Below are 24,574 nucleotides of genomic sequence, written 5' to 3'. Positions count from 1 at the left end.
CTTTTCCATTCAGTATTCATTCCACAGTTACAGCCACGGTTTGAATTATTCCTCAAGATCTGCAGTCTGTGTGTAAGGTCCGTTTTCCCCTGAATCAAATATGCTGGGCAGCAGAAGAGCAGAGAGATAAGGATCCATTAAACCTGGCAGTGTCCAGCCAGTGATTGTGCAGAAATTAAGAGCTACATTCTTGTTTTACCCCACATTATATATATATGTATATAGTATTTTCAACAATCATCAGTCAAAGTAGAATTAGATATTATGACAACTGTAAGGGTTTGATTGAAGAATAATGGATTTCTTATAGCAGTAGTAGCTCCATAAACCTGTCTGGTTCCTTCCAACCACACAGTCTATCAAACAAGATATCCTGCGGCTTGCTCAGCTGTCAGTAGAGGAGGTTTGAGTCCTAATGATCTTCCTGTGTGTGTGTGTGTGTGTGTGTGTGTGTGAGGGGGAATTGCTGGCTGCTGAGTGCAGGCATGCTGACAAGGAAAGAGAGAAGAGAGGGAAGAAGAAAGGTGAGGGCCTGGCAGGTGTACAGAGGACCCCTCCACACGCTGATGACACCCCCACGTGGATCTGACAGGTATGGGTTGGGGAGCAGGGGTGCCCATGCAGCCCTCCTCCCCGCTCAGCTCCGCTTGCCCAGAGCCCCGAGGGTTAAACATGAATAATGAATTCTGGCTCCCTATGGCAAGTGCTCAGGAGCCCCTATATGCTGCTTACACGCCATACCAAATCCTATCAAAATGTGTCAGCAGTATGAACTATTTTCCACTCTGAGGCTATTCATCATGCAGTGTTGTTTCTATAATTCAATGGGATTTAGTTATTTGTCTTCAGGATCATTTTTTGTTGTTTTACAAGTTTGGCTCCTCTTTGGTATCTGCCTCTCTGGTATCTTGCCATAGTCAAGATGACTGGTAATCTCTATCTCAGGACAGTTAGTGCTAGTGCTTTTCAAAATTAAAACCTCACCGCAGTTTTCTCTTTCACTTTTCTGAAGAACATAAACATGTTGGAAGTGTTTTTTTCCTTTCACTCCTTCCACCATCTGCTGTTGCAAAACACTCTGAAAGCTTTAGCTCTGTTTGCGCTGGAAGAACAGCGTCCTCTTCCTGTTTTGTGCCATAAAGCAATCCAGCAGATTTCCTGCAAAATCCGACCCGGTGGCATGCAATATTAAATGAAGTGTAGAGGCCAGTAGAGGCTGCCAATCTTGACAACTGTCTCATTTGATTACAGTAATTTCAATTGAATACAGTAATACTTTGAGACTATAATGTCTCTACTTAAGTGAAGCCCCGCATGTGTCCACACTTTCAGATACATTTATTAATGATATGTCATCCAGCCTTCATCAGGTATCTCTATAGGTGTTCAAAAGCCTTTCAAGCAGACTATAATGTTGCAAAATTAATGTGGTAATGATTTATTGATGTTAAAATGCTACATATACCTTTAATCTTTAGCACCTTTAAAATAAGGCAGACGTAAAAGATATTATTTCAAGAGTTCTATTCTAAAAAACGAATTTCAACTTTGCAAAAGAAAAAGAAAATCCTTACCTGAAGTTCTTCATTCATAATCATGAATACAATTTGAGGAACCAGGCTGTAAAAGTTGTCAAGTTACCCACTACTAAAAAGTACCTTATGTTCATTGTGTGCTATCAATCATGCTGTAAGTGTAGGTGTCACTTTTTATTAGATTATGGATATCTCATTTTGGAACAAAACTAATTTTGGAACTCTTAATTATCCATCTGTCGGAGTCTAATAACAATTAGATGTGGGTGTAGGGACAACATCACTTATGCATATGGCCAAATCAATGATGGCAATCGCACAGTACAAAGGTCAAGTGATGGATGATATCTCTGGGATCTCTGTCCATCTCTGACATCAGACTCTGGGAGTCCTGTTGCCTCGCCTGGCAAACCCAATACCAGTTTCACTCTCTATTGGATTAGCATGCTTGTGGTCCACTAACATGGTAAATATAGATTGTCTAGTTATGTGTGGCAGGGCTCAGATTGGCCTGCAAATGGCCACACCTATAACAGCGTCAGCTATTTGTCTGCAAACAACAAAAAACGCAAACTGAGTGGCCATGAATTATGAATCATTGAATGCATCTTTGGATAATCAGCTGCATTATAATAATGCTGTGTGCACTGGGAAACACGTCAAGACAAAGTCAAGGCTTTGCAGTCTGAAATAGACATTGAAAATTATTTTGCATATGAATGACCTATTGTCGAAGGATTTTGAGGATACAAGATGTTTATCTACCATCAGCACAATCTGAATAGAAAATGTAGAAATTATGTAAAGCGTGATTATTCAGAATTTATCATCGCCACAAAAGAAGCCAAACAAAATAATTTTCATCAGCTGCGCATTTAATGTATAACAACGGTACAAAGTGAATCATTTGCTTGCAAAATAGGAGTGTTTTGTATGTACAATATTTATACAATAATATTTAGTTTAAAAAAAGATTAAAGTTTAAACGTCTGACAGTTTATTGCACAACACATTTATAAATTATCATCAAAACACACATGAAACAGTGTATAATAGAGGGATGGGTTCTCTGTCATATTTCAACACTTAACAGGAAATGTATTCATTATTTATCTTATTTTATCTTGCTCTTCTGGATTAACATGGATCAAGGTCCTTTGGGGAATACAATAACCCCACTGATACTGAAATGGTAGAAAACAAAAAGAGCAGCTCTCCAGAATGATGCCAATAGATGGTCACAGTGACTTTTATGTGGAGCAATGAAATATCCTCAAGCACAGAATGAAATTCATCTTTCATCACTGCAACAGATGAATCACAAACAAACAAGCAAAAAAAATAAAAGAAAACCCTGAATCAATGCAATCCCACAGAGGTCCAAATTTTTCATCATGATACCCATTTTAAAGTTTGGATATGGCACTCCAGAAATACAGCAGCAAGAAAACAACAAGCAGTTAGATAAAAAAAAATGCACATTTGTACGTGAAACTTGGAAATATGAAACATGGAAGCAGTCAGGATGCAAAGGGAGGATGGTGCTGATAACCAACAAAAAGACGTTTATTAAATGAGCATTATTAGGATCAACTGCAGATAAAAACATGTATCATTAATCATATATCCACTCTGTGTACAAAATACGAGGAACACCTCCCTAATATTCAGTTGCAGCCCCTCCCCCCTTTGCACAATCCACATCTCAAATGTCTCAAGGTTTAGAAATCCTTCTTCTACTTGTCATCATCTGCATCTCCACTTAATGCTTAGAGCAGATTTAACAGGTAAAATCAACACCGCATCAAAGCCTTCATCTCAATTAAACTGTCCAGATTACTTCACAGAAGGAGAAGGTGTTTTTAATATCTTGTACACTTGGTGCATTTCAAGTATCATGTTCAATGTAAACAATGACTGATGAGAGGCGGAGGGTGGGAGAGTGATGCTGCTAGCCAGGGTGAGGCTAATCTGATCCGTGATCAGGGTTATAGTGTCATTAATCATGCTTTCTGCCACAGTTCAATTTGGTCTCCACTTATCTTTGAATGGCTGAATTAGTGGTCTATAGATCATTACTGTACAAAATTTCTTATCTCAAATGGGATCTTTCCGAACAATGGCATCTATTATTAATAGCTTCTACAGGAGCATTTAACATGAATGAAACATGAGAAATATTATATTTGGCACTAAAAGCTTGGGTCTGGAAATATACAATTATTCCAAATTGCAGTGTGATGCCTTGTCAGTCTGGGATTGTGAAAGAATTTGACCCTCACCCTGTCAACGAAGAGCTTTGTGTAGATTGTTTTCAATCCTTAGCAGAATTGCGATTCAGAAAATCTTCACCAAACAAACAAATATCCTCTGAAATGGAGCTTCAGCTGCGATGAAGATATTCGACGGCGCCAGAGTCTTTAGTGTTCTCTTTTTATAGGCCTTTAAAAGGCTTTAGGAAAAAGGCTTTATGACACAAAATTACACGTCTCGGCTCCAAATGGCAATGCCACTCCAAGGCCAAGTCTGTGATATGTAGTGCGAATCAGTGTCCTTCATGTTTGACATAAAAAAAAAAAAGTACTTGTAGTCTTGTCTCCTCACAAGTGTCGTCCCATTAAATTGTCTCCTGTCTTTGCTGAGCTCCCCCGGTGACTTCTCAAGTTGAGTCATTTTGTATTAAGTGCTATTCTCTTCAGAGCTGCAGCTACAAAGCTACGCCACACACATTTAGCATAACCACCAACTACAAAGACAAACCATTACCCAGTGGAAAAGAATTGGCGGCAACTTCAGCAGCCATGATGGCCCAAACCCTCTCTCTATAGGAGCCTTTTAGAAGTTGGATGTCTGCCTGTTGGAGTTTCTTCAGAAAAAATAAAAAAAAATGATGACAGTGGATCCAAAAGTCGTGCTTTGGGACGGTCTGCTGTTTGATGTGTGGTGTGGTTTGTGTGTCTGTGTATTGTGTATGTACATCTGTATGTATGTATATCTGTGTGTGTGTGTGTGTGTGTGTGTGTGTGTGTGTGTGCGCACGCCATGTTCCCTGTTTGTTTATAGGTCCATAAAGTCTCTGTAGTGTCTCTGCAAACATCACTATGTGTGTGTGTGTGTGTGTGTGTGTGTGTGTGTGTTTATGCATGAATGTGTATCTGCATAAGTGCGTGTGTGTGTGTGTGTGCATACATGCACGTGTGTGTGCCACTTGCCTTGTAAATGTGTTTATAGGTCCATACTGTTTCTTTAATGTCTTTGAGTACATGGCTATCTCTCTGTGAGTGTGTATGTGTGTGTGTGTGTGTGTGTGTGTGTACCTGTGTGTGTGTGTGTGTATATGTGTGTCTCAGCTCTCTGTAGACATGACTGAGATGATCTGCTCCACCTTGTAAGCCAGCTTCTGCTTCTGGGCCTGTTCATCCTGCTCCAGTGCCTCAGTGATCTAATACACGCACACACACACACACACACACACACACACAAAGACAGGGGTACATGAGCACATAAACTGCAGAACCAAGGTCACCGAGGCATGTCATTCATTACAGTAGCAGTTCAAGGAAACATACTGCAGTTATATATATTTATATACAGTATATAATTATATATGTGTCCTCTGCACAGCCACATGTTTCTTTCTCAGGTGCTGGTGATTGCAGGAATGACCAATGTCGATATATATAAATAAAACACTCAAGAGCAAACATCGCGTTTCACAGCTGCTTCCTCAAGTTCGCTCTTGATTCAATAGAAATAGAAAACAGATGCGCTTAAGTAATATTTTGTCATCTGATATGTCCAGGTATATCTACAAAGCAATATCTAACATCACAAAAAATTATAAAAATACGAGAACAACACCAAGTATACTACTAGGGAGAAATAATGATGCTGGCGATGACAACGGTTACTTACAATATCAATATTACATTCACATCTCTAGAGCACAAGTACATAATAATGTGAATAAATAAAAGTAAGTACATAAATGATCCAAAAATTGCTTTTACGTAACTTAACTATAACCTTCAGGTCAATTCCTGAGTAATAACGCTCCTATTACAACCTGCTAACACGGCAGTCAGCTAACCATGGCAGTAGGAGCTCCACAGTAGATAGATATCACGCCACGGCCTCACCTCTTGGCTGTACTTGCTGACGTAGGCATAGATCTCATGCAGGGCACTGAGCACATTGAACTCGTTGGAGTGAAGGCGGGCCTGCTCAGCCAGATAGGCATTCATATCCTGATCGCTGATGGCAGGCAGGCGGTTGATGTCAGCGTAGTACCTTGAAGGAGACACACACACACCGTCAGTGTCGAGGCCAGGGATTTGTGTGAGCGGATAGTCGTGTGTACCAGACCTTTCTCCTCACTCTGATTCATTCATTCAGCCGTGGAGGCTCATGAAAAGCTAAAGAATATATAGCGTTTATAGATGGCTGTGAACCTTACAGTAGGAGTTTTGGCAGGAAAATAAGGAAATGTGTCACTACCGGTTTCAGTCGTACAGTACAATACAACATGCTGCCGCATCCGAGCACACACGCACACTTCCGACTTTTTCAGAAAGACACACACACACACACACACACACACACACACACACACACACTGATGTATGTATCACTATACTTGTGGGGACCTTCAGTCACTACATTCATTCCCTAAACCCTAAACCTAACCTTAACCTTCTGAACTTCATGCCTAACCTTAACCCTTAACCTAACCTAAAACCAATCCTAATTATTAATTAATTAATTAATTAATTTAATTATTATTATTCACATAAAGGAAATATACAGACACTAACATACACACTAACATACACACATAGGAGAGAAAAAAAGGGTGAAAAACACAGTAGAATATAATATAAGAATCATGCAGTTGATTCTAATATGAAAGGAAATGGCATCAAAAACAGTCCACAAAAATGCCAATGTCGACTATAGCAAGAACATCAGGAATCCTAATAGAGGAGGCACTCAATCATCCAAAATGAAGATTATCTATCATATACATACATACATATATATACTGTATATATACTGTATATATAGGCTACTTTATCCTATTACCTTAAACCTAAACCCAAGCCCTAACCCCAAACTACCTAACCTAAACCTAACACTAAACCCAAGAAATAAACTCTGAACTAGTCCCTCAAAGTGAGGACCAGCAAAATCTATCACTTTGAGGACATTTTTTATGCTCACACACACACACACACACACACACACACACACACACACACACACACGCACCTTTCCACCCAGCTTTTGTAATGCGGTATGTCCTTGGCATAGAGCAGCTTGGTGGAGGGTGAGTCTTTGCCCAGACGGTGTTCAGACGTTGAGCAGGAGTCCATAAAGGTTTGGGCCACCACCGACAGACAGGCGTCCGTGATGCTGCTCTTATGGATGTCAAACACAAACTGGGGATTCTTGATCACATTTACCCAGAAGCGCAGGGGAAGGCTGCAGATAACGAAAAGGAAGGAGAGAGAGAGAGAGAGAGAGAGAGAGAGAGAGAGAGAGAGAGAGAGAGAGAGATTTTACACATTTTAAGATTTGTGTGGTATGTGCAAAATGAAATAATTTGCTCCATGCGTACAAAGTGTCAGCAACACCTTCTTTTTCCTTGAAGTAGCTTTAATTAAAAATGTCTTTTAGGCTTTTAGACACTTTGTGCTCAGTATTAGAGAAGTGTTTATATTGAGGATGTTTCTGGTCCTGCTTTATATTTCCTCAACACCTTCACAGTTTAACAACTTACTGTATGTGTAATGTGTTAAACACAGTCATATGGCTTTATAATCACAGTGAAGTTGACAAGCGAGGCTCCCCTCTCTCTCCCTCACCAGTTGCTCTTCCAGGTGTGGCGAACGTCCATGTCGTGGATGCCGTGTTTGTCGGCCTGCTCGTCCAGGAAGTCAAACATGTATTTGATGGCGAGGGGCAGAGCGGTGCCCCGACACACGGTGCTGAACAAAGTCTCAAACAGGTCGTCCACGAACTTCTGCAGTGTGCCCTGAAGGAGACAATGCAAGGAGATAAGTCTTCATATGAGCATGGAATAGAATAGAATAGAATAGAATAGCTCTGTTGAACAAAACTGACCTATTCCCAAGGCAACTTGAGGCCCTGAAAATTATTCTATGGGAACAAGGTCTATAGAACTTATTTGTCACAGATGGAGAGCTGATATTGTACCTTTGTTGCCAGTAGCCTCGTCAGGTAGATCTCAGACACCATCTTGCTGCCGCGCTCGCCCTCCTTCTGGTCCCCGTGGTCGTGGTTCTTCACCAGGTGCCAAACCTTCACCCCGCTCTCCAGGTCAGGGGTCAGCATGGGCACACGGGAGTGGGGGCTGTCCGGGCTGGTGGGGGTGGAGCGGAACGGGACGTCCACACCTGGATGGTCCAAGGTCAGACATAGAAGAATTGTATTTCAAATAAACAAAATGTTGCCTGAAGTTAATTTTATATCTATATAAAAAAAAATCTATGTCTATATTCATGTTATTTTGTCAACCAAGGACTTGCTATATTCAGATGGCAGAAAAATCTGATTTGTTTTTCCAAATCTGATCTGTAAGGCTGACTGTCCACATTGTAATTTACAAGAGACCAGATTGTGTTTGTGTCTTTAGACAGTATAATAATTTGCTGTCATTACGACATTGGTTGTCATAGTAACAAAACAGCCGTGTGCATGGTGACTACAGCCGCGTTTTCTGGCCAGGCGCTGGTATTCTCTTACTGTGTCTCCTCCATGTTTTTTGTTCTCTGCTCTTCTTGTCGCAACGTGTGACATTAAATACATGTTGTCCAGTGATGGAAAATAAAACACTCGAAATCTGAACTGAGAAATCTGAAGTGAGCAGCATTTTCAGAGATGCGATTTGAATCACATTTCAGATTACCTATGAATGTGTTTTAAATCTGATCTGAAAAGATCAAATTCCATATGTGTTTTTTGCTGTTCAGACTCTGTTCTGATCAGACTTGTATCGGATATGCAAAACAAATTGGATTTGAGCTGCCTGTCTGAACATAGCTGAAGTTACCTACTATCCTTTCAAAGTGACATAACTTGTCTTAACTTTGTGCTATCAATCATTTCTTTCCTTAAAGTTGTGAATACCTTACTTCTGCAACTCTTTGTTTAATGTGCTGTACAACAGACTGATGAGTGACAGCAACAGATGGTGCAGCACAGAGTGAGTATGTATTTCCGAAACGGTACTGACCGTATCTGCTGATGCTGCGTGGGAAGCTGGCTGAGGAGGGGATGTTAAAGGAGGACATCTGTTTAGGCACCAAGGCCACCACACAGCGCTCCGACACCTGCAACACACAGGCAAAACATTTCCATCATGTTTATCCATCTCCCAGCTCACAGCTGTTGGGCCAGAATCTTGCATATTCAAAAAGTACACATGGCAGGAATTAAAAACAACCTTTCAGATTAAAAGCCAGGCATTTTTTTTTGTTTTATTCTAAAGGTTGTGGATGTGTTTCATGGGCCACAGGGTCATGAGACTTACTCAACCTATAAAGGACCATGTCAGCCTTCAGTTCAAGTAAAAACATTTAAAATATTCAGGAAAATAACTGAAACTAGACTTATAGGGTTCTTCTATGACAACAGCGAAACAGTAATATCTACAACAATCAAGTCTTTCTTGAGCAACAGCTTCCACTATAGGAACAAACCTAACTTATCAATTATCCATGTCATTGAATTTCCACAAACATAAAGTTCAAACTAAACTAAACTAAACAAGATTCCATCAGAATCTCGTTGCTAACGGAGATGATTTCAACTATAGAACCAAATAAACTAATAGTGCTTCTGAATTTGGTCTTGGCATTGATAAACCCCACTTTGCCTTGCTGTGGAAAAGTCGCTGATGACATATTGTTAGCCCAAAGTTTTAAGTAATCTCACCTACTGCGCACACAGTTGGATAAAAGTCATAGTGAATATATGCTTGTTTGCCTGCCTGCACATTTATTGACTGTGTGAATGTTTTGAAGTTAACAAGGCTAAGCAGCAGCTCAGTGTGAGTGCCAGTCCTCCATTAAGTCTATGCAGTATAGTTCCAGATAACTATTCGGTAGCTGTGCCTGGCACAGGAAGGGATATCGGCCTCATCGTGAGCAGAATTCACACTACTGTTCTGCATGAGCTACAAACGAAACTAATACAAATCCAGCTTAGCAGCAGAACAAACATGTCCACACTTTGCAGAGAGATTAAAAATAAAAGCGCAAACTGTGCATCTCCTTGACAGATAAGAGAGAATACATTCCTCTCTTGTCAAACCCGCTTTTGGTGTGGCAAATGTAGATTTCCTTTGTCTCTATTTTTCTCTTTGTTTGAACAACAAGAGTAGGCTAAAGTAAATGTGAGCTGCATGGAAGTGGTGTTGTTGTCCCGAAGCTGATAGGCAAGACAGCACAGGCTATCATCAGACTGAATAAGGAACAGGATGACTCAAGCTGGAGGTTGGTGACCTGTGGAGTTAGATCTATGGATTGAAACAAAAGACACAGGCACACTAGTGTATATGCTAGCTAGACTATAATCATGCTTGTGTGAGTGTGTTTATCAAACCTTCTCTGGACAATCAAAAGTTGAAAAAAATGTTGCAAAAGGCTCAAAGTTTGTAGGTTATATGTGCCAGGTGTGCAGTGGTTTTCTAAAAAGTATGATAGTTGTTATGAGCAGACCTGGTAGTGCATGAGCGTGTTGAGTCTCTTCCAGTCACTCTCTATTTTGGTAGTGATGTCCTCATCCTGCAGGACCACACGTGCCGTCCTGCCCTGCCGCCATTCTGGGGAAAAAATGCAATTAATATTGAATGTGTAACATATGCCATCTGGTGGTTTTTTTTTTTATCTAAGCGCCTGACAGCACCATGAGCCAGTCTTACACCGTCTCTTTGCACTGCAGGTGAGATGATGTTGTCCTTGTACCACCTGTGTCAGTTTGTTCTGTCAAACTCTGTCAGATGTCAAGCGCCTCTACCCTAATGTCACCCCGACAAAAAGCCCTGTACACTTCTTGATCTTGGTGATTAAAGCGATTGTGATTCTGAGAACAAAACACAGAATAATATGACGCAGCCTCCTCACACGGTCTGAGATTTAAGATGCCTAGAGCAACTAGGAGAAGCTGATCCTCTCCAAATCCCTCACCAATAAAAGCCCCTTAAGGGGTAAAAACTACAAACCCCGGAGCAATATCAGCTACTTCCTACAAGGTAAGTTCTTCACTCCCCTTGAAAAGAGCATGTCAGCTGGTGCTCCCAGTCATTTAATACCGGTTGACATGCTGTGGGTGTAGGTGCAGTGTCAGTAAGGTTTAACTTTAGCAGTGGTGAGTGTAGCTACAGGTATGGAAGTTGGGTTTTTTTTGCCAGAATTTGATGTTGCACCCTCTGTAGATGCTGTAGGTCTAACTCATTGAAACCAATCCCCGTAAGTTTCTATGTAGGTGCTCCCATCAACATTACACCACATCCTGAGTAGAGCTGAACAATTAATCGAAAAGAAATCAAAATCACAATATGAACTTCTGCAATTTCCAAATCGCAATTAATTGCTTAAAGGAATAGTTCACCCAAAAATGAAAATTCTGTCATCATCTACTCACCCTCATGCCAAATGAAACACAGGTGAAATTTGTTAGTCCATATAACACACAGGGAGGTTACCAGCACAACTTGGTAGCAGCCTTCTCCAAAACAACTGAAGTCAATGGGGACCTGTTCTTTAGACTTCCAAAACAAAAACAGCCACACAATCACACTGTGAATAGAAAGATCTATACACCATTATTTGTTGCAAATCATTCAGCTGTAGTTAAGATTTGCACTAAATTATGGTGTAAATATACTGTAGGTCTTTTTGGAACTCTGAAGAACTGGTCCCCACTGACTTCAGTTGTTTTGGAGAAGGTTGCTATGGAGTTGTGCTGCAGCCTCCCTGTGTGTTATATGGACAAACTTCACCTGTGTTTCAACTGGCCTGAGGGTGAGGAGATGATGACAGAATTTTCATTTTTGGGTGAACTATTCCTTTAAGAGCGAGGAGCAAACTGGATTTCTGAATAGGTATTTTAGTAACAATACTGGTGAAAACCTTTCATCATACTCAAACTCGGTAAATCCTGCACACATCTATTTTTTTTAACAATCAATTTTGAACAAAATTTTCTTTAAACAATTTTAAAGTTATAAAAAATGATAGTTTAAATAGCAATTGCATTATTTTGTCAAATAATTGCAATTAGATTTTTTTGTCAATATCTTTCAGCCCTAATCCTGAGTCATGGCAATTACCTCTCAGTGTTAGTATTATTTCAGTATTGCCTACAATTAGTCTTTCACAGTATGATTTACCTAGGTCCATGTCTGCAGCGCGGGGCCGTTGGGAGTAGGGCATGTTCTTGTACACTGCGTCCAGGATTTTCTCCTTTACCTGGGTAATGGTGTCACAGTTGAGCACCTTGACAGGGATTTCTGGGCTGTTCTCATTGTCTGGGTTCACACAGCTCAGCGTCTGGGGAACCAGGATAGAGAGAAAGAGAAAGAGGGAGGGGGTAGGTGAGAGAAAGAGACAGAGAGAAAGGTGTTGCTTGTAAAAAAAAGTCCTTTCATTACCTACTCCTCACCAAACTGTCCTAGTGGAGAGGATCTTGGCCAGAAATGTAATTTCACACCTCCGGGATGCGGGTTGTGCAGCTCTAGTGGGGGGGCACTAAACAAGTAATGAGACACAGCCTCTCAGACTGTCCGACATGACGATCAGAGAGGTGTCATCCTGTCGCCGGCTGGCTGGCTCTGCTTTGGGGGCTAAAGCCTGAGGGAGAAGTTACTCTGACGGGCTAGTGAAACCCCAGCATGCTTAATTTTGATGGAGGGGAAACAGAAAAAAAAAACATGTTGTTGTATATAGGTGGCCCTTCCAAGAATGAAACGATGAACTCTTTGCTGATTAAGTTTAGTGCACACCAGTCAGGATTTACCAAACTCTAGTGGAAGAAATAGGAAAACTGTGGAGATTGTCACGGTTTAGCATTTAAAAGTTAAGTATTTTCATCCTGTTTCATTATCTGTCCACTGACTTCGTGTTATTGAAACTATCAAAACACAAGGTCAGCATTCAAAGGCACATAAGATGTTGCCTTCTTACCACCGCCTAGGCAGATTTGGATTCGTCATTCCTCTTTGTCAAGAGATGAAAAAAAGTGATTACAGACAGAATTGTGGACTCTTTGTTTTTTGAGTGTCTTGGTGACTCACCAGGGTCTTGTATTCGATCTGTTGTCGGATGAGCTTATCCTCACTGAGGGAATATCGCGCCTCTCCGGTGATGGAGTCTATGGGTCCCTTCTCCATTTGCTGTTTGATAGCACAGAACAGCATGAAGAGAGGCTCGCCAGCACACTCCTTTGTTTTGGACGGGGAACCCAGGGATTACAGAGAAAGGTGGGAGAAAGATAGGAAGAAGAAGAGGGAAGAAAAGAGATTATTCACCAGCGCAGACAGTGAGAGACAGACACTAGTGCATGACATGAAAGCTGGAGATATGTTTGACCCTATAGGTGAGCATTATCCCTCCATACCGCCCACAAAACACATCAATATCAGACGGATAAAACGACGGCTGCGACTCCAGTGTACACAGCAGTCTATTTGGTATCGAATCAATGCTAATCATTTTAAGGAGCGCCGTAATGTATCACAGTGACATCTGCAGCGATGAGGTGCACGAGTCATTTACATTACCTTGAGAAATTTGTGGAGCAAGAAGGCAAACCAATTTGTCAGCATCTTCTCCGCCACTGACTCTGTTCTGCAAGACAAGAGGAAAGTGTACTCATTTGTTAGCTGGAGATGTCCCACAGAGAGCTGGAGTGCTCTGATGATTCTTTTATGACTTAAGACGTAGAAGAGCCTGACAGTGTTGGGAAAAAAAGTAACGTGGTGACTTTACAGAGACATAACATCCTTACTCGGCCGCGCGGTCTCAAAGGACACATACTCCAATGTAGCTGAGTGCTGCTAGTGCAGAATATATTTGGGTCATGACATAATTGTGCAGACGCAACTTTGATGTCCACTTTAAGTCCTTTCACTCTGTTCCTTCCTCACTGTGCCAGCACTTAGCTATCTAACATGAAACCAGATGGGAAAGATTTCATGACTAAGTGTAGTAATCCCCTTAAATCGTGCAACAATACCTTTAAACTGGATTATAAACTGTTTTTAATTTGATTCAAAGCTAGCAGTGTTGCAGCCACCATCCTCTCTCACTCTCCCTAAACTGCTGTCTCTCTGTCACTCTCCTTCAATCCTTATCCGCCTCCTCACCTTAACCTATATCCGCTCCTCCATTGACTGCATCCCATTAGATTTTTTAGAGTGCTTCCGCAAGAGCAGCATGTTTGGGCTAACAAGTTCAAGTTCTCCTGCCTCACATGTTAACTCATCCTTATATTTAATGAGTGTGCCTCAGATTGAGAGGGCCCTCCTAAAAAAACTCATGAAACATTCAGCAGGCCAGTCTCGGCACTGGGAAAACAATCAGCAGATAACCAGAGGTGGAGGGAAGATGGGGGAGAGGAGAGAGGAGGGAGGAGAGGAGAGGTGAAGAGGGAAGAAACGTGAGCAACAGCTGAATGTTTCATGAGTGGCACACAGAAGATAAGCCAGACTGACAATGGCTCTGCCGCTGCTGCACTCACATTTCCCCCAACCATTAGGTGCTCTTCCTCTCCCAGTCCCTCCCACTCTCTATCACTTTCGCTGCTCCTGTCTTTCACCTGTCTTCTCAGGCACTCTTGTGTTTTTTTTTTCCCAGACTCTTAACGGCTGTTTCACGCCACTGCACAACACAAAACCGAACGGAGCTGGGCTTTCCTTCGCTGGCCTAGTTATTCATCCATCAGAAGTGCAGCAACTGGGCTGGAAAGGACAATGCACGAAGGAATTATCTATGCCAAAGGATTAGCAGCACTGATCGGCACTGATCAGGCTTGTGACCGGAAGGCGACTGGTGCAGATCCCCTCACCATCTTGGAAAATCTAGACAGAGAAATGAAGGAGTAATTGCTGTCTCCCCTCAACATTGCCACTGAGGTGCCGCTGTCATAAGCACTTAACCTCCAGAGGCAGAGAGCAGAAAACTGTAAAGGCCGCTCCCTAGAGTGAATGAGTGTAACTGCATGAATGTGAATTTGACTTAATTTTCTATCGAAGGTTTTCTGAGGACAGATGCCCTTTTTTGGCAATGCCTTGCTTCATATTCATACAGTTCTGTACGTATATCATATCCATATTTGCCAGAGACTGAAGACACATCTCTTCAGGTTACACCTGGACCCCACTTGAATTAACCTACAGTATCTATCATGTAATGATAAATAATAATAATACAAAAAAAGCAGATTTTACAAATGCTACTAATTCCTATTCAAGGCTTAGCTGATGAAAGACTGTGATATACAGTTGGTTTGACTACTGTTGACAAAATGCACTTATTGTAAGTCACAAAATGATTAACAGCACAGATGGTAAGTAACTCATATCCTTGGTTGAGAAAATAACACATATTTTTGAGATATTAAATGAACTTCAGATAATGGATTCTCTCTTTTCTATTGTCCTCATATATTTCATAAACAGGTATTACTGGGTTTACCTGCGCAGGAGCAGTTTGGGGTGGTTTTTGCTCTCCAGGTTGCGCTCTATGAGGTCTGACAGGAGGTGTTTGAGGACGTCGGTGGCATACTCCAGCCGTCCCTGCAGAGCGGTCATGATGAGCGAGGCCACATAGCCGCGGTCTCGCATGGAGAAGGAGCGCTGCAGCTCCAGAGTGCGGATGAATGTCAGCAGGAAAACCTTGTTATTCACCAGCTGAGCAAACTGCTTCAAGGCTTTCTCCACATTCGCCTGTCCGCTCCCTGGCACCTATATACATCATACATTTTTGTGCACACACACATGCACACACACACACACACACACAAAGACACACACTTATTAGATATTTCAGAGATCAAAGAGCAAAGTAGCCACAGAAAAAGAGGAATATGAGAATGAATGAAATATCCACCATTTGAAAAAAAGGCCTAGTCTTAAAAGAAAATATTGCTAGTATGAAAGAAATGCACCATATGGAATAATGTTAAAGTCATGAACCATCTCAAGACATTTGCATACAAAACAGTGACACTTTTGTGGATAGACCCGGGGGCCTGACTAGGACTGTACAACATCAGGGGTTTAGCCCAGATGCAGTGGCATGAAATACACAGGTCCAGCTGCATCCTTCTCTGGGGGGGAATTTTTTGATTTTCAGTTGATAAATACATCAGTCTGGTACAATTTGAGCGACTACATAGCCTAAAAATTTCCTGGGAAAAATGAAATACCTTCATGAAAAAGTAATGATGTTCTAAGTGCGATCTCAGATGCTCTTTAGAGTAGAAATCTTCTGAGATCATTGCGAATAAAATAATGGCTCAGTTGAACAGACTGTAATTGGTAACACAAACTCAATTTTGATCTTGAGCGTATGGCAATTTCATCGAAAAATAATAACGGGTGGATCAGAGACTCAGAGGGTTGTGTTGATGAAAGATAAAGTTGCATGTATCTTCAGCAACATTTTGCACTATGATTCTGTATTGCTCATGTTTCATAGATTTGGGTACGCACATTTTAGAAGACCTACACTGTCCCTATCATTTGTTTCAGCAGCTCCCCAAAGGGTTAAATCAGGCTTAGCAAAGGGTTAAATGCATAGCAAAAGAGAGATGACAGATGACACTGGCAGGCATCTAGCAGCATACAGGTCTATAGTGCCAATATTTAGAATGAAATGTTTAACCAGCATGCAGGCTTAATGGAAAATGATGAGAACTTAGTCCAGCTCACATATGGCACCACAGAAGTAGGAATTAGAGTAACGTTGTGTGCAGTGTGTTTAAAAGGTCCGGGACTATAGTTCAATAGACGGTCTAGTCCTGACCCTGGATAGAACCATTTGTGTTTCTGACTGAACATTTCTCCAAGAATGGATATATAGTGTTTTTGGAATTAAACCCCTTCAGATCAGGGCTGTAGTCAAATTCCAAGACCAGGTCTGGTTGAGTTTGAGTCAAGACCAGGTCTGAAGGGAGTCGAGACCAAGTCAAGGCTGAGACCAGAGCAAATTGAGTCTGACTCAAAACCAAGACCAAAATTGTCAATAAAGACTGTACATGTCTTTCCAAATGTAAAAATAATGCTTAAGGAGTTTCTTAAGGATCAACAGAGATGTAGATCTATCTGCAGGAGCTCTGCACTAAATCCTTCAACATCCAACTGATGCTGACTAATCAACGCATAGAAGTCCATTACAGGACCATTACAAACTATACACAGGTGTGATCCCATAAATTGTGCTGGGGAGAAAATGGAACAACCAGGTGGAGAAATACATATCGCTGAAAATTTTAGGAGGACAGGAAAAAAGTCGAGTCAACATATAAGTTTGAGTCAAAATAGGACCGAGACCGAGTCCAGGACATCGGAGAAGTGGCGTCGAGAACGAACTCCGATGTTCTGTGGCGGAGGCGGAGAACTCACCTCCAGCTCTCTCAGCACCGGGTGGTCGTCTATGCCGGGGAACAGAACCCTCATGGTGTAAGTGCGGTAGTCCAGGTAGGGGATGCCGGCTCTGTCCAGGTCGCTGGTTAACTCGTTGATGTCTGTCTGCAGCTCTGCAAAGGCTGCAAATGACAAGAGGTGTGCGTTAAACATTTTAGCAAACAAACATTTTGTCTTTGCATGAGTCACACATCGCAGTTATGAGCAACTTGCTATGAGGAAATACATTCCAGGATTTACTCAATTTATTTGAACGTTAAATACATGAGCTGAAGTACTGTAAGAATTGTAAACTAACACAATGATGACAAAGACAGACCATTGCTTCGGCTTGAACACTATGCCGAGATGAAAGGTGCTTTTTGGGAAGCGGGGCAGTTCATATGGAGAACTGCAGATCCATATAAATCCAATTAAAAAGCCTTTATTATGTTGGATAATGCATAGCAAAAAAAAAGATAAAAAGATTCAAGATTTTAAGATTAAAATTGCGATCTATTAACCAAAATAAGAACAGAAAGTGCCCTGAAATTCTTTGGATCTACATTTCTCTGTAACATAATACGATTCATAATTTATTTTACCATTTAAAAATAGCTGAGTTTTACTTGCAGATGGAAAACTGGAACTTTTAGAACTTTGTCAGTTGATCAAAACTCGAAATACAGGCATGTTTTACTCCAATGTTTACAAACATTACAAAAGTAAACTTTACATTATAAAACTCATGCTTAACTGTCACATTCTGCCAGTCTTTGCACCAAAAGCTCAGACAATAAATGTACATAAATAAATCCTCATTCCAATAAATCACAGTTTAAACAAAGCCTCTATAAGAATAATAATTTTCAAAAATGCAATTACAGGTCGGGAGTTCGTATGGGAGTGAGAGTTATTATCGGTAGACAATATTTCTGATTCAGACCCAGTTTGCCTTACCTTCCTTACACTCCAGAGCCACCCGGGACTCCAGATTGTCCATCTGCATCTGGAGGCGCTTGAGAGTGAGGTCATTCTCGTGCGACTTCCGTCTGTAGGCGAGCAGGACTATGATGACGATGATGAGCAGCAGCCCTCCTCCTGCTGTGATGCTGAAGATGGCGGGAAGTGTAAGCAGGCTGTCTGAGCGGATGTGGACCGCTCCTGGAGAGATGTGGAGACCTCCTACTTGGACCTGGACATCAGACGAACAGAAGTCAGTGTTAACAATAAAACATTTATTTGCATAGTACTTTTCAAAACAGAGTTACAAACTGCTTACAGGCAGGAAACAATAACAAATAAAACCTAATAAGATCAATAATCAAAAGGCTTTCTGCTGAAGAATAAAGCTGGCAAATACAAATTGAAATTGAAATATGTGTAGGAATGTAGACAGTATCATACAGTTGTGATATTTCATCTGCTAAAAACTATTTGATTATAGTGCATATGTATATTACTTGTAGCAGTTATACTACAGTAAATGTATTATTTAAAATTGTACAATTTAAAATTAATGGGGAGTTTATTTAGCTTTGCAACCAATGGTGGTAATAATTATGACAATCCTCTTTTTCATAATAAAGTTTATAACACAGTAAAAAATTTACAATTTTCCAGAACAGTAGCCTTTGAATAAAAGAACATAGAATTTTCTGAAAGTTCTAAGCACATAATTTAGCTCAGTTCTTTGGTCGGTTATCTTTTGTAGCGCTTTCACTTTCACTCACTCGTTCATTACCAGCGGTGCCTGCCAATAATTCTGGAGGGCAACGCTCTGTAATCGGGAACCTACCAGACCATGAGTGACAGACAATGACAGAATGACAGTGACGTAACCGAAAGCCTGTCGGTGACCCACAAACAGCGTAACGTACAGACAGATCGTGACCTACATCCAAGCAGACAGGCAGTCAGAAGGACAGACAGAGCGTCAGACGGACAGAAATAAAAACACAGGCAGACAGAAATAGTATTGGACTGACCAGGACTTTGTGCTGGCCGGTGAGGTTTGGCGGTTCACACAGCAGCTGTGTGTCAGAGACAGTGAGGGAGCAGGGAGTATCTCCAATCAACACTGTGTAATTCAGCCTGGCTCCACCGGATGCAGACGGCACCAGGTTACGTCCCTGCAACAACAACAACAGTCAAGTCATATTTATATATAGATTGCTTCCAACAAACAGGTTTGTCAAAGTGTTTTACAGAGCAGCAACAGACATAAATACAGAAACGAGCAAGAGATCAAGCACATCACAAATGTTAAGAACATACAGCACATACACAGCAAGAACTAGGAGCATTGGTTAAAAACATAAACACCAAGAACGCTTCAGGTGAGGATCCATACAGCAAAGGTCTGGTAGATGAGTGATGTTTTCAAATCTAATCTAAACATTATTACATTAATATTATATCAAGAGGCTGGGGAAAATACCAAATATATGTTCTGATTTTTTATGTTTTTCCACATGGCTGCTGTTTCTTAGCCTCATATTTCCATGTGCTATCTATTAATCCAATGTGTAGCATGTTAACCACCACATAATTACCACATAATTACCACATAATCTGGTATAATTACATTATAATTTGTGTAAACAAACGAGACCATCAAGGAGAAGATTGGCAGCCTCTAACATACTGCATTTTACATTGTGTGCTATCAGTTCGGATGTGGTGGGAAGTCTGCTGGATTGCTTTATGGCACAAAACAGGAAGAGGACACTGTTCTTCCGGTGCAAACAGAGCTAAAGATTTCAGCGTTTCTCGCAATGGCAGATGGTGGAAGGAGTGAAGAGTCTTTGGAAAAATCTCTTTAAACATGTTTATCCTCTTCAGTAAAGTGAAAGAGAAAACCTTCAACAAAAAACAAGGACAACCAGCGAGATCCTCTTTGTGATGGGAAATGTGGTTGTAATTTTGAGAAACACGCATTAACAATACCATGAGATAGAGGCTACTAACTAGTCTCCACCATGGTATCACACTTAATTTGATAATGATACACGTAGCACTTAAGATAAAATGGGACTGAGGAAAAATTGGGTCATTACAGCAGTGACAGTTAGGATAAAATATAGATGGCAATAAACTAGAATAACAATATTGAAGATTAAAGATACAATGTCCTCATCATGCCAGTACTAAGTGCTTATTAGCTATAGAGAATTCTCGCTATCTATTTTAGTGAACCAGATCACAAAAGACTGGGACTCATTAAACCCAAACAGCAACAGGTCTCCGCTAACTTACTTTGAGTATGATGGGAGAACCAGGTTTCTGCTCCAGAACCCCAGAGAGGCTGAGGGGCTCCAGGTAAGGGTTTGGGTAGTAGATGAAGCTTGTGTTGTTGTAAGTGAGCAGGGCCTGGACGTTGTTGAACACAAAGCCAAACTCGTCCACATGTTTGATCGTCTCCTGGTCGGGGGTGTACTCCGCCTTCAACGAGGGGGCGAAACAGCTGATGGTGGTGGTATTCAGCACCTTGCACACCTGGAAAGAAATCAAATCATCACCCAAACCATGTTGACAACTTACAGAGGTCACAGTAAAACCTCACTTACATATTCTATAGCTTTGCAATATGAAATATGAGAAATTACATGGACAAATGTTATACAAAGATGTAGATATAACGGTTTAATTTCAAATAATATAAAGTATAACCATTCTGAAATTGCTACCTGAAATTCATTAGTCAATATTTTATAGATAAAATTGATTTTGCAAAGGTCTTCAGTTACCCAATAACTTGCAATTATAATTTTAAATGTTAGACCACCTCAAGTGGTAATTTCTCATTTGAGTATATTGGTTCTATAATAAATAGTGTGATTTTTAACGTCCATGTTTGTCGTCCAGCCTAGGCCCTCGCCAAAGATTTTATGGGTCATATTGAATGGATCACCTTTGACTTAATGATCTCTTCTGGTCTACATGAGACCAAGGGTATCTCTGCACCTGTCTGCTCTCATGTTTTTAACCTTACTTCTGCTAGTGAGTTTTTAGAGGCATTTATAACAGCTGCTTTGCCATTAACTGCTGCAGAATTGCAATACAAAACATAAGAGATGGTCTCCATTTTTCCATAGTACTGACACTGAAGCCACCCCTTGAAGACCCTTGAAGAGTTTTTAACAGTTTTTACCAATAAGGTTGATCACATATGGCTTAAAATCACTCCTCCCCAACCAGAAACTATATATGGTATGAAGTCCACCACTTGCCCTCTTGACGTTTTTCCTACAAAATTCCTAAAAATGGTCTTTGACACAGTTTTTGCTGGTATTTTATTGCTAACCAATAGCTCTCTGGCAAGTAGCACTTTGCCGTCTGTTTTCTTCTGCACTTGTTCCATCCCTCCTTCAAAAACAAGCCTACACCCATTAAATCCCAGCAACTACAAGCCAGTCTCCAAGCTTTCATTTTTATCTAAGATTTTACAGAAAGTTGTTTCAAGTCAATTAATAGCTTTTATGGATACTTTTTTTTTTTTACCAATTCCAGTTATGTTTTAGAGATATGCATATTACAGAGACTGCCCTCATTAAAGTTACCAATGACCATCTTCTAGCAGCAGATGAGGGTGAAAGTTCAATTTTAATCCTTTTAGATCTTAGTGCAGCCATTGATACTGTAGAACATGCAATTTTAATTGACTCAAATTCTGGGTTGGCATCAAAAACACAGCACTTAATTAGTTCAGTGCATGCCTCTCACATAGAACATTCTCCATCACTATTGAAAACTCCTCTTCTTAAATACACATTACCTGTGGAGTTCCTCAAGGATCAATTTTAGGCCTCATTGCGTTTCCCATTTACATGCTCCCACTTAGTCATATCATCTGTAAACAATATTTCCTTCCATTGCTATGCCAACAGTACAGATATAAAAGTTACTTGAATGCTGTTGTCAAGGAATGCGTCAGTGATATATATGTTTTCTGCTGTTAAATCAAAACAAATCAGAAATTGTTTTATTTGCCCCACCCAAACACATTTGAATTTAACGAACAAGGTACTCCGTCGGCCAACGTGAAACCAGCTGCCAGAACTTTACTTAGTTTAAAAATAAAGTAATAAATGTGCCGCAGCACTAAATTTACCTTGTTACATTGTAGTATACTGTTGATAAAGAGCAACTTGACTGTGTCCTTTTCTATCAGCTTGAGCAAGTTACATCAATAGACGTTAAGTGCAGTATATTAGCAGGTGTCACACTCACATTGACAGACTCATGGCCGGCATATTTGACTCTGACCCGCGGCTCCTGAACTACATCCAGGTTGGTGCCAGTCACTGTCAGGGTGGTGTGTCCACTGTTGAGGAGGAAGGAACAAGTTTCATAAGTAACAAGAATTGTTGGTCAGATGTTACAAAAATGTGTAATTATTTGCATTTCAAGGCTGAACATGAAACACATTATGCATGTGTATATAAATGTGAACGCACACGTATGTATGCACACACACACACACACACACACACACACCATTATCTCCAAGTAGGCTTATGTGAAACATCACAAACTGCTGTTTCTACATAATTTCATTAGAGTGACGACCGCAGAGAAATCAATCAGCTTTAGTTGCAAACCCAAAAATTTCCACAGGAACTGCATTAATGCATCTTTGGGGAGCGAGCTGGCATGGCAACTAACTCTTTGTTATTGGGTAGAAGAGCCAGATCAAACGGGTGAACCAGCTGGCTGCTATTTTATATTCATTCATGACTGTGAGGCTGGCATAGCATGAATACAGGTGTTGCTTGTTTACATATCTCTGTTAGATGTGATTAAAATAAACAACACGGTCTAGTCTTCACATCACCTGTGCTGCGGTGAGAGCTCAGGAAAGGTTTAAGAGTATGGAATTGGAAAGTAGAGAGGGAGGGATAGAGAGAGACTGAGAAGGAGACAGAACAGACAGGCAGAGAGATGGGGCAAAATAGTAAAAAAAAAAAAAAAACTGGCCAGTCTAGTCAGTTTGAGAGAGAACCAATCCCTCTCACACTTCAAAGGCTACCTAAGCTTATAGGGCCACATAGTGGGACTGCACACTGATGATGAGAGCTCTGATTGCAGCTCCATAAAGCTCCTCCTGTCACTAGGCTGAGGGCCAGGGCGTCTCTCTGAAGTTTCCCCTGCAGGGATGTGGTGCAGGGTAAACCCACCTAAACTCCGCTTAAATACCGTCTTTTACTTTGTGAAATAGAGTTAACCAGTCTGATAGAAACGTTTATGACGCAATTTCATCTTCATTTCTACAGTAGTGGTAGCATCAGACTCATTCATAAAAAAGACCATGAAAAGAGCATTTTCAAGGAGATAAAACATAAATACTATTGAGATAATATATAATATAAGCAAACAGATTGTTTCTGTTTGCTTATATTGGTTCCCCTTATTGTGATCACAGACTGTAGATCATAGTTTACCAACCATTTTATTTCCCACTACCATAACACTACATTTCTCTGCAGCTCTCTCCCTGTAACCCTGAACTCTCTGGCTAACTCACAGCTTGCCTGGCACCATCGTAATCTGTATTAGGCAGACTGCCACGTTAAGACAGGATTTTTTTTTCATATTATCTGACTTTTATTTAAAACTGTACAACTCTCTAATAACGGTAATAATAATAAATAATGTTGAATCATGTTAATTGAGCCCCTTGAGAAATTCTTTTTGTTCAGGTCAGACACAGAACAGCGTCCCTGTCAGTGTTTTGCTCATCTCACATTTCATTGTGGCAGATGGTATCTAGTACACATGTATTAAAAAGGAGTAGATGTAATCCCTCATTTGAGAAAAACACAATTAAATTATATAAATGTTGCTATTAGGGCTGGACAATAATTTAATATAATTGTTTATTGTCTTTCAACAAAATTATATTGTGTGAAAATAATGATAGAGTTGCTGTGATACACATTTCTGTTGTCTAAATGAATGATTAAAGCAAATACTAATTAACACAAAATGAGATCTGAAACAAATTAGGGAACATTATCTGAAAATCTGAGTTTTATCCTACTTTATTTTACAATACAGTTCAGTACAATGAACATCAATTTAATGATTTAACATGTGATTTTCCATATGTTAACATACAGTATATTGTTATATATTAATATTGATTTTTTTAGGATTAGCGTGACCATTTTGTCCATATCACCCAGCCCTAGTTGCTGTAGAATAGAGATTACACTACTCAGCCATAGATATAGCCAAACCTGGGTCAAATAGTTTTTGCAAATAATGCTTAGTGTTTGTTTTAAACTGCATGCAGCACCAGATGGGTGGGGCTTGATGGGATTAGGACTATTCATAGTATTCTGTTACATCACCACACGGCCATCTATGAAAATAACGGGTGATTGTA

The 24,574-nt window shown here is 40.5% G+C and overlaps 1 protein-coding gene across 1 annotated transcript in view; it reads right to left on the bottom strand.

The window, feature by feature from the left end:
* Window positions 1-4,881: 4,881 nt before the first annotated feature.
* The window catches only part of LOC139643837 (plexin-A2-like), a 53,026-nt gene continuing 33,333 nt past the window's right edge, over window positions 4,882-24,574 (bottom strand). The window contains exons 16-31 of the mRNA XM_071519115.1: window positions 22,417-22,510; window positions 20,443-20,682; window positions 19,173-19,316; window positions 18,145-18,379; window positions 17,185-17,327; window positions 15,254-15,522; window positions 13,339-13,405; window positions 12,853-12,999; window positions 11,950-12,109; window positions 10,277-10,380; window positions 8,791-8,887; window positions 7,752-7,951; window positions 7,400-7,569; window positions 6,804-7,016; window positions 5,675-5,825; window positions 4,882-4,977 (exon numbers count right to left, since the gene is read on the bottom strand). Of these exons, the coding sequence (XP_071375216.1) occupies window positions 4,882-4,977; window positions 5,675-5,825; window positions 6,804-7,016; window positions 7,400-7,569; window positions 7,752-7,951; window positions 8,791-8,887; window positions 10,277-10,380; window positions 11,950-12,109; window positions 12,853-12,999; window positions 13,339-13,405; window positions 15,254-15,522; window positions 17,185-17,327; window positions 18,145-18,379; window positions 19,173-19,316; window positions 20,443-20,682; window positions 22,417-22,510 (2,530 nt within the window). The remainder of the gene's footprint in view (window positions 4,978-5,674; window positions 5,826-6,803; window positions 7,017-7,399; window positions 7,570-7,751; window positions 7,952-8,790; window positions 8,888-10,276; window positions 10,381-11,949; window positions 12,110-12,852; window positions 13,000-13,338; window positions 13,406-15,253; window positions 15,523-17,184; window positions 17,328-18,144; window positions 18,380-19,172; window positions 19,317-20,442; window positions 20,683-22,416; window positions 22,511-24,574) is intronic.

This window comes from Centroberyx affinis, unplaced genomic scaffold (assembly GCF_046629955.1).
Source record: "Centroberyx affinis isolate AG114_WGS23_722 - 3 ecotype Tasmania unplaced genomic scaffold, CSIRO-AGI_Caff_v1 ptg000659l_1, whole genome shotgun sequence".
Lineage (NCBI taxonomy): Eukaryota > Metazoa > Chordata > Actinopteri > Beryciformes > Berycidae > Centroberyx > Centroberyx affinis.
This window is presented reverse-complemented; position numbering and strand designations above follow the sequence as displayed.